We start from the raw sequence: 10,814 nt of genomic DNA, 5'->3' as shown, positions 1-10,814 counted from the left end.
TCGCCTCTGGAAAAGCTGGTGGGTGAAGTGGAAGAAAAAAGAAGCCCTTGACAGTCGAAGAGTAGCAGTCAGTGGGCGAAGAAAAACAACCTTGGGCAATAGGCAGGCAGGCAGGCAGGCAAGCAGGCAGGCACCTGTGGACAAATGGATTTTCTACTTCAAATCCCAACCGCAAGGCATCGTTTGACTTATGATTATTAGTGTTGTTGTTGCTGTTGGACTCGGGGACAAACCCAATTCCCTACCTGCCGTGTTCCATTCAGTTGATGTCCATTCATTAATGCAAGTGGCGTAAATGCTATTAATGCTATTCGGTGAGGACAGAAAAAAAGAAGGCCCGATCTTGGAAAGTGATAAGATCCCGGGGAGTGATATGTGTGCCTGCTTCAATCTCAATTGTGTCTCCATTGGGGGTAGTGGTGCCAGTCCCCACCGTCTAGGTTGGCGCCATTTGTCTTCATCGAGGTCCTTCTTCCGATTGTCTCGTCCAATTTCGGTTGGATGGTCGTGATATGGTGGTGTTGTTGGTGTCTGCCTGTCGGCGTTCCGTTGTTTGAGGTTGTCCTCGTGGCCTTTGGCTGCGTTCCGGAATAATGCCTTCTTCATCGTCATCATCATCATCCTCGTTCTCGACGTTCCTTTTCCCTGCGTCATTGTTTCCTTCGTCCTCTTCTCTGGAGACCTTCGTTTTGGCCTTGGCCATGACAGTCGGTCTTCTCCAATTGGCCATCACCAAGGCTGATTGTCCAGAAACGTGCTCGTGCAAATGGAAGGGTGGCAAACAAACTGTAGAATGTGTGAATGCCTCGCTCTCGGCCATTCCAAACATTGAAAAGGACACCCAAGTGCTGGATCTCAGTCATAACTATTTACCCATTCTGCCCATGGATATCTTCCTGACGCTCCACTTGCCCAATCTACAAAAGATATATCTGGCTCGGAGTTCCGTGAAAACGGTCGCGGATCATTGCTTCAGGTGAGTGAATGGACTTACTTCTTGAAGACTTCCCCTCGGGGAGCATGGTGGGTGACCTTTCAAGGCTCAAATGGTCAAACAGAAGACTCAACTAAAGCGGGATGGTTGGTTCTGGCTTATGTTTTCACTGATGCTATCCAGCGAACGAAGCCATTTCTAATGAATTGTTCGCGCTTATCTTGGACCCTAAGGGTTGTAGTAGAAAAGGGCAAGGAGGGCAAGCAAGGATGAAGGTTATTCCGGCCAGCCGCGGACACTTCCCAGTTCTTCAAGAAATGCACTGCATTTCCCATCAAACGAGCTCTTGGTTGAATTGAACACATTTCAGGCACCCACTGAATAAGTTAGTCATTTCACCAAGTGAAAAACTTCTTTTCCAAAGGGTTGAATAATCCGTTTCATGAATCAGTTAGTTAGTTAGTTAGTTGGTGGGTGAACGAGCTGGCGAGAAAAACGAGGAGCGAGGAGCGGCACACAAGTGAGTTTCATACGAGACCCCAGCCAGCATGTGACAGTTAATTTGCCAACTTTGTTCGTTACAATTACTTGAGCGTACAATAGAAGTGGTGGGGGAAGAAGACGAAGAAGAAGAAGAAGAAGAAGAAGACGAAGAGCTAGTTAATGAATTTCCCCGCTCCACAGTGTAGATAGCTACTTCAACGAAAGACACTCTTCAAGGACCATCGATTTAAATGCATTTCATTTTTGGCACGACTTTCCATGATGGCTTCTACTACAAAACGCAAACGAGGGAAAGGGACCGATTTTCAAACTCAATCTGATGGACTATACCTACTGTAGAGCGTCTGAAGTCGAATAATGCGGGATTAGCGAATTAGAGAAGTTCAAGTAGTTCCCTTCATTTATATTCATCAAACTTGCAATGGCCAATGGCCGAGGGAACACGTCGTCGTCACCAAAATCATCCTTGTCTTGAGTAAATGTTGAACAACAGTCCCAAGTATTACGTACCTGCACTTGAAAGCCAAGTTGTGACCACCTGTGGTCTTAGCTTAGTGAACGAAATCAGGAAAGGATCAAATCTTTCAGTGAGGATTTCCTCGTATACCATCTATTATATTTAGGCTAGACAGATGTTCTGGGATGATGGGAATAGGAGACATTTGAGCGAAAAATCAATACAAATGACAAATAGCCAACCATTTTAAAATCAAGTTGGCCTCGAGAATGCTCCATGATCGACCAGTCAGGTTTGAAAGCGTAATCCCTTTGGGTTCCACTTTCCCTGTTCAATTTTGGCTCTTATCCAGTCTTTTTATGTCCATTTAATCTGGCCTGGGTCTCTCTGTCTCTGAGCCGACAATCGTTGGATTGGTGGTTTATAAGAGCGATGGACCAAAAAGAGAAAGGAAATTGAAATTGCACTCAAGCCTGACTTTCTTCACGTCCGAACTTGAGAGGGAAACAAACTAAAAAGTAACCTCCTTCAGTTCAAACCACCGTCGAAATATACGTATAGGGCATGCTATGATAGAGATTCAGAGCTCTTCAAGGCGTTTCAAGGAGCCGAAAAAGTGGAACCGATTTCTAACCAAGGATAAGACCCGAAATTGAATACCATTCAGAATTCCGCGGGTCCAATTTTCCAATCATTGAAACAAGCGATCCTCAATGCACCAGATTTCCACCTCACACCGGTCACCATTGAGCCGGGTGGTCCACACAAATGTATGGAACATGAATGGCATACAACACGACACACACGCCACGGCAGCTGCCAGAGAGAGAGAGAGAGAGAGAGAGAAGGACGATTCTCCCTTCTTGAGTGGGTCGGTCCAATTTCCATTTGGTACTCAGGACAAACCTTGGGAGCCACTTCAGACACTCACGCTTCTTCCTAGGTTGGGGCCCTATCTCTTCTCTGTGCGAAATGGTTGGTTGGAAAGACTGCAATTCACACACGAGAGCAAGGAAGAGGTCATCTTCAAGGCAGTACTTTCTTATGCAATCACGTTCATTCTCCTCTATTTATTTATTTATCTACGTACATATTTTTGGAAAGCCCTTGTACATACTCCATATGTGGATATGAGTTGTCAAGGCCTGAATTACGATTAGGGAAAGGTCGGAGATGAATGCTTAGAAATGTTTCTCAGTGCAAGCTAACCCACCCACCAACTTAACGGATGAGGCATCTTCATCATGGCCAACCTTCGTTTCTCGACCAGCCAAATTAGGCCCTTGTTAGTGCAGGGGCAGTGTAACACAACTTTGCTGGTACTTGGTTGCTGAGGAATGGTGAGTACGGTAGATTTTCACGAACCAAGTATTGTTCCAGGGGAAGTTGATTGTAGAGCTCTCAGTGAAACCTCCAATTACCCATGCAACTAAGGAGATAGCATTAGAGCTTGTCGATGGAAAGAAAGAGCGAAAAATGTCGAGGTAGCAAGTTTGCTATTCATTAGCCTACCGCACTAATAACAAAACCTACAAACCATGTTCTTGATAAACCCAACTTCCTCACCCACTTGTTTGAGAGCCAAGCTATCGGTTTCAAACCAATTTTGAAATGATTTATAAAAGAGCGGCTAGTCGTTATAGTGTAGCGTAGTGGTTGAGCGTCCGCTTATCATTGCGCAACTCTTGGTTCGATCCCTGGCTAGCCGAGTCGGGTGTTTGATTACATCAGAAGTTGTTGCTTTAATAGCTTCAATGGTCGAACCTAGGGTCATTTCAATTTTTTCATTTTCTTTTCATCTTGTTTTGTTTCAGGGGTTTGACCAATTTGATTGAGTTGGACCTCAGTCACAACGGGCTTTCGAGCGTCCCGCGCTTCACAACAGACGATTGCAAATATCTGATGCGGCTCTCCCTGAAGGGTAATCAAATCAGGGAAATCCCGAATGAGGCATTCCTAGCCCTCCGTGACCTGAACAGCTTGGACTTGGGAGAATGCGGACTTGAATTCCTCGGGGAGACCACTTTCAGAGATCTGGAGAACTTGGAATATCTTCGCCTCGAAAATAATCGTCTTCGTTCCATGGACCCTGCCCAAAGTTTCCCACCTAAGCTCAGGTAAGTCTGTCCCAGTCCCACCCCAGTAAATGCGGGATGCATCCAAATCCAAGGAGCCTCGTCGATTTGCAATAGATTCAAGGCGCCAATTGGACGATGGGAAAAAAGAACTCATTACAATCCTGAATCTGGGAGACTTCGGGACGAATAAAGGTATATGTGGGCGTCCTCGACCACCTCAGTCCCGAAGGCAAACGTACGACGAAAGAAAGAAACCACGCGAGAGAAACAATCGGATGGGTTCGGTTTTTTTGGGAGGGGGTGGAGATTGATGCCAAGGAACGAGAGAATAAGTGAGCCACTTTTACACAGCTTGATTCTCTAACTTTGGCGAAGTTCTCCTTTAGGCGTCTAAGGCTTTCCTCGTTGCTGAGTTTGAGGTTAGAGAGGATAAGGGTCCTTTGGGTCGTCCCCAAGGAATTGGCAGAAGGCTTCTCTACCTACTTATTTGGTGGCCGGCTGGCTGGCTGACTGACTGACTGAGTTTGTGGCTGGGATCTGCTGCCAGGAAGAGAATCTTGGTCTTTGGCTGCTTCTAAAAGTCCCACGGAGCCACAGCCACAACGCCTCAAGTCCTTCCAAGTGACGGACAAAACTTGTTGCAAACTTCTCATCGCGAGAATCCCAATAACTACGCTATACGCCATTTATATACACTACATAGTTACAACCTCGGCTATCGTGTTTTCAGCTATGTGAGAAACTGACATGACGTAATTCGAATAGTTCTTGATATCGGTTTTCTTGGTCGTCGATAAACAGACTAAAGATTTCCTAGATCGTGACTTCTCAAGGTCACGTGAGCTTCGTAAGTGAGCAATGTCAAGCCAAAACCAACCTAGCCAATTGGCATATGTCTATGTTAACGCACGTTAGTACAATATGCCGAATCACGCCAGGTTGAAGGATCGTGCTAAGTCGGGCCGTTACGGCCAAAGGCTAAAGGCTAAAGGCCAAATATCTACTCCTACCCATAGCTAAGCAAGATGTTCCAAATCCACACCACCTCGTGTGTCTGTTCTACCTTTGGAGCTTCCGGGGGCTCACATCCTGTACTACGAGTGCTCCTGTGCGTTTATGAGTGTGCGCAAAACCATGTTCCCAAAGAACCCAATCTGAATATCGGAAACCGATTTCTTTTGGCAAAGACTTCTTGCTCAACAACCCCCTACTGCCATTACCACGCCTCCTCTTCATGGCCTTTCCTCGACAGTTATTTATGGTGTTGGTACACAACGCCAAGGGACGACTCAAGGCTGTGATCCGAGGCGAATCTAGGTGTTTCCCTTCTGCTACCTAGAGTACTTCCGTATTAATGCCAAGTCACCGTCCTCCTCGAGTTCGAAGCGATAGGCGAAGAAAGGTCGGCAAAAGTCTGGGAAAGGGGTTTTCTGACCTTGTTCCATCTCAGGAGGATGCTAAATTGTTAATGCCCACATGCCACAGCAAGACGTGAAAGTCGTCTGGGAGTTTTCTCGGACTTGGCGAACCACAAGCAAGCAAGCAAGCAAGCTTGCCATCGATCCGTTTATTCATGACACGCCCCAGGCAGGCCTAGCCAGTCAATAGGCGTTGGGATATGATCATTGCTCACTGAGCTACTACCATGTTAGATGTGGCACTTAAGTATGTTGTAGGTTGGTTCCCATTTGGCCATAAACTTTGGTATTAGGTCGGTTGGTAGGCATATAACTGAGACTGGCGAATGGCGAATGGTGAGATGCTGCCAAAAAAGGACTTAAGTTGAATGAAGCGAAGGGTGTTAGGTCATAAGACTTGCTGGAGATGAAGCGCACTTAGATCCATTGAAGTAAGGTCACTGCAGAGTTCAAGTCTCTGTATCCATGTGTGGGATTTGGTTAGACTTGGCACAAAGGGAACTGGAACGAGTACAAATACAAGCCTTCGAAATGATGGCTGAAGGTTGGAGAGAAGAGGGAGGAGGTAAGCCTACCAATCCGACACCACCAAGCTGGTAGAAGAGGGAGCAAGTGAACTGAAGGACTAGTTCCAGCTATAGCCTCATCTTGTCTGGAAAAATAAAGTTTGGGATTCGACCTTTTTTGCGCTTAAACGGCTCTCTTTTTCATTCTTTTTTTCTCGTTTTTTTCGCCTTGATGCGTCGTTTTCTCTCTGACATTTTCTGTCTCTCTCTCCCTCTCTCTCATTCTCGTTCTCTCTGGTGCTTACCTTGATTCAGTGAAAGGTTGTTCGGGTGGAAAAGTAGTACCGAGTCGTTGTAGAAGGTGGCCTCATTTCTCACGGCTTGTTTCCTTCTAATCTTTGCCGCACTCCGAACTCAAACCATAGCCAGATAGGGGTTCGAAAATAACAAATGAAAGGACTGTTGTTCGTTTGCATTGTCCAAAAAACAACCGAACTTAAAGCGAACAGTGGAGTTAACATGCATTGGCATTGATTACGACGTTTTCATCCTCAACTACGATTATCAGTCATACTACCCTACGATCGATAATGCTGCTTCATCTGTTATAGCATTCATTTTGTCTTTCTTACTTACTTTCAGAGACTTGACTCTCCATGGCAACCGTTGGCATTGTGATTGTCAGATGCTCTCCATGCATCGATGGTTGAGGAATTTTAGTGTCCCTTACTCGGTGGAGCCCAAATGCCATTCGCCTCCCAGGATTATTAATGAGGAAATTACGAAGCTTCCAGACACGGAGTTTGCATGCATTCCCGAAGTTTCTCCCACTTCCATGTATCTCGAAGTCATCGAAGGCAAGAACATGTCCTTGGTGTGCTCAGTGAAGGTATGAAAAATCTATCCTGAAATGAGCTTGGGCTCTACGTATATCCTTGGGAGGAGGTCAATTGAAATCAATTCACCTTATACATGTATGGTTTGATTATGCTTTGAGATGAATTTAAAGAAAGGGCATCATTTGCCGCAGATGAAATGCAGGTCCTTTTTCCAAATCGCTCGTGACGAACAAAGAAGGACACCCCTCTCCTTACTTTGGTTCCCGATTGTCCAAGGATTATGTCAACCTGTCCCGGGGAATTCCATACTCGGGAATAAAACAGACCCTCTACTTGCTGAGAAAGCCCTACTTGTCCTTAATTCCATGCTGTCTTGGATTGAGCAAGAACGGAAACTCCAAGTGGAAGTAGTAGTGGCAGAAAACGTAGAGGCGTAACAACAATGGTAACAATGGCAACAGCAACAACAACAACAGCCATTCCTCCCGTAATAAGGACCCTCTCGGGTCTTTCAGTCTTTTTGTTCCATTTTGAATCAAAAGGAAAACAAACAAGCAAATAGAGACGGAAAGACGGAGTGAGCATACGTACCGCTGCAAAGAGAGTCATTTCTTGGTCCAACGACTAGCACCAAATTTTGGGTCCATAGCAAAGTGTGCGTGCGTGCGTGCGTGCAATACCGTGCGGCTTTTGTCCCCGACCATTGAAGTGGCAGAAATCCAGCTCTTGCACCACGCTCACCCATACTCACCCATACTCACACCCACACCCGCACCCTGCGTAAACATTTATATGAGCCTGCCTGCTCACAAGTTACCAAGTTTCATAGAAGTGCATGTGGATGCTGGGTGCCATCTAATCCTCAAAGTTGGTGCCTCTTTTTTCAAGAAGAAAAAGATGAACTGGCTACTTGGCCTACATGGTGGACCATGTGCGCATTGCCTCTGATATTCTAGAGCCTTGATTCCAGGCCATAAATGCTTAAAAGCACACAAACGTGCCAAGAGACTACATAGTACCGCGACAAAACACGAGAGATCTCCCTCCGTTTAGCGGAACAAAGAGGGAAAAAAGTGCTGTACTTGAATTTCCACTTGGGAAATTAAACCAGGCCCCAGCAACCATTCAAGTGCAGCCAAGCAACCAAAGGGGACTCAATCTGGCTGTGGACGAGGATCCATTGAGCTACATAGAGCTTTGACGAGTCAACCACTAGCCAAGTCCGCCAATTCGTGACTTAAATGAAATAATTCAATGTACAATGCCAAACAGCCTACTTCCAGGAACATGAGACGCATGTTTCCTGTGACCAAACTGCGATCGAAAGTTTCGGCACCAATAAAGCTTAACATTGGCGATATGAATTGTTTCCTGATTCAAGTTCCCAAGGACCTCATTGGCTCGGCATGCCCCATATGGAAAACTTTCGCCACCTCAACGGGTCAAAGAGCTGTCCTCCTCGCCCTACAAGTGCCAGCTACATATATCAGCTCACATTCCACGGGAGCCCAAAATGCATTCATTCCTTGGCAGCCTGCCAAGAGCACTTGTTTTATGAACAGAAACTAATTTCATGACTTTGCAATCCCAATCTCATGTTCGATCTCGACCCATTACGTTCCCAAACAACGAACAAAGTCACATCTGCGAATTTTGTAACCATGGCTGATTGAGCCGGTATCTTGGTCTTCCATTAACGTCGTCGTCCTTTTTGGTGACTGTTCTCGTTTCTAGGCTATCCCCGAGGCTCAAGTGGTTTGGCGATATCGAGACACGTATATCAATAACGGCTCCACGCTAATTGATGACATCGATATGCGTCACTATTTCTACATCCAGAGTGTGATCAAACCCAGCCACATCAAGAGTGAGCTCTTCCTAAGTTCCACAACCACGGATGATAATGGAACATTTGCTTGTATCGCTGAAAACAAGGCGGGGCGGGCCATGGCTCAATTCACATTGCACGTGGTGGTGCCAATGCCACCCAAACCTCCCCAGGTAAGCAGAAATGTGATACTTCACTCAGCGTTTATGGGTTTGCACTTCGTGCGGTAGAAAAAATTGGCAACACCATTGCGAGCGAGGCTCAGGAGTAGTTTGTCAATGGATGATCTTGTTTTTGCCGGGTGAGCAACCCCAGGGTAACAAGCGATCAATAGGACTGCTGCCTGTTTTGTCTGGTTCTCAAGGACAAGCAATATCACCCTTCAGTGCCTTCGAACCTTCATGGCCAAAGATCGCATTTCCGGTAAACATTGTTGTATGGAGACTACGTGCAGAGAAGACCTAGAAGCACTCTTTTACATAGGCCAGATACGTTCCCTAAAGTAAGAGTTCTTCGCTTTCTTTCCATTTCCCCCAATCCCAAGACCTTTGAGCACACCGTATTAGGAGAGCCGTTCTTCTGGAGGGCGGTGATCTGACATTCGAGCCATCGTTGGGTAATTTAATTTGGGTGCAATTCGAACACTCTTCATCTGTCAACCACCCATCCTTGGGTGTGCCTGTCAAATGGGTGTTGAAAGGTTTCCAGTTTTCAATAACCTTTACCATATATGCAGCATCAAGGCCAATGCACGTGCGTGCGTGAAGTCTGTTTTCCTCTTTCATTTTCCTCTCCATTTGGGCTGAAACCGTCACCACCTTGGTCTCAAGTCTAATTCTAATGCAACCAAATTTCATTTAGAACTGATCAGGGTCGCTATCCCAGCGCTGTTTTGTCATTGGTATTTAAGGACAGCGTCCCTCTTGACACTGATTGCCTTTGTTAGAAAAGTATGATTGAACTATGGACCGCCCCTACCGGCCGATTTAGAGCAACAAGAGTGTGCCTGGGTTTGAAGTCATCGGCAGTCCTGAAATGCACACGATTCTTGAGTGCAATTCAATCAGAATGCCACTCATTCCTGATGGTGTTGGTTTCATTTGATTCGCGTGCATTGGCTTGACGTATATGTAGGTATGAGGCCTATGGAACACGTCGGCCTTGTGTGGCCAAGGCCAAGCCTCTCTCCCTTCATGTTGAAGTGGATTGATTTCAAAGTTTCCATTGCAAAGCCCACTGAGCGAATTCCCTAATTGTGTGTAACCGTAAGTATAGTACCTACACACAAGTACCCTGCCATCGCACCTCAATTCAATTCTACTGTACGTACGTAAATGGTAGATGCTGCCAAAGGCAGTCACGCGGGGAAAACGCGTAAATAGGCCGCTCAAAAGCAGATTTTGCACCAATCCATGCTCAAACATGAGGAGGACTTCTCGTGAGAGTAATCCTTGCTTCTATGTACGTACTGTGGCACAGCGAGTTGCGGGATGGAAAAGCACGACCATGCTGTGAGTAGTACAGTGGAGAGAGGGGCAGTAATTAAAAATGTCAGCTCAGGAAATGAGCAAATTTGCAAGCGTGCGACAAGCCAAGATACTCAAGAGAGCAAATGGCTCTTTGGCAGGAAATCTGTACATCCTCGACCAAAATTGCGAATCTCGAGAACAACTGTACTGAACGGTACGTACAGTATATTGTATACTGTACAGTATAGTAATAGGACTGCTCGAGTTTAAAGCTTTTTGATGCTTTCCCACGCTAGATGAAAGGCCACAGCTTGATGTAATATTCTTGTCACGCTTGTGTGATGCAGGAAAAGTGACGGTATTACAACCGGAGGAAAATGACCCGAGGAGCCATATTCTCGACTTGTTGGAATGGCATGACTTTTGAAATTACTTGTAGCCCAAAAGTTTCCAACTCATTTATATGTAACGTCTTCTGTAGATGCCAACTCTTGCTATCAACGACTTTCAGGGATTATGGACCCAATTAGATTAATTGTGTTTTCCTACAATCGAAAGCTCAACTTGAGGAAACCTTGCTGCTAAAGTTAAACTGATGAGTCATCACAATATAGAAACAAAGATCAGTCTTGCAAAAATGCTTGGGAAACATAAAACGAATTTCGAAATGTCTTGATTGGTGTTTCTACGAAGTGAGAAAAAAGGCTGACAGCATTGAGGCATTTGGTAAAAAAAAAATCTTGATTGATCCCCATATTGAGTGATGCGATGTCTCAAAATC

At 45.7% G+C, this 10,814-nt stretch overlaps 1 protein-coding gene across 1 annotated transcript in view; it reads left to right on the top strand.

The window, feature by feature from the left end:
- Positions 1-701: 701 nt before the first annotated feature.
- Positions 702-10,814, top strand: part of LOC131878111 (uncharacterized) — a 20,499-nt gene continuing 10,386 nt past the window's right edge. Inside the window, exons 1-4 of the mRNA XM_059224013.1 lie at positions 702-976; positions 3,710-4,012; positions 6,540-6,786; positions 8,471-8,737. Of these exons, the coding sequence (XP_059079996.1) occupies positions 702-976; positions 3,710-4,012; positions 6,540-6,786; positions 8,471-8,737 (1,092 nt within the window). The remainder of the gene's footprint in view (positions 977-3,709; positions 4,013-6,539; positions 6,787-8,470; positions 8,738-10,814) is intronic.

This window comes from Tigriopus californicus, chromosome 3 (assembly GCF_007210705.1).
Source record: "Tigriopus californicus strain San Diego chromosome 3, Tcal_SD_v2.1, whole genome shotgun sequence".
Lineage (NCBI taxonomy): Eukaryota > Metazoa > Arthropoda > Copepoda > Harpacticoida > Harpacticidae > Tigriopus > Tigriopus californicus.
The sequence above is the reverse complement of the archived record's forward strand: the minus strand, read 5'-3'. Positions and strand labels throughout refer to the sequence as shown.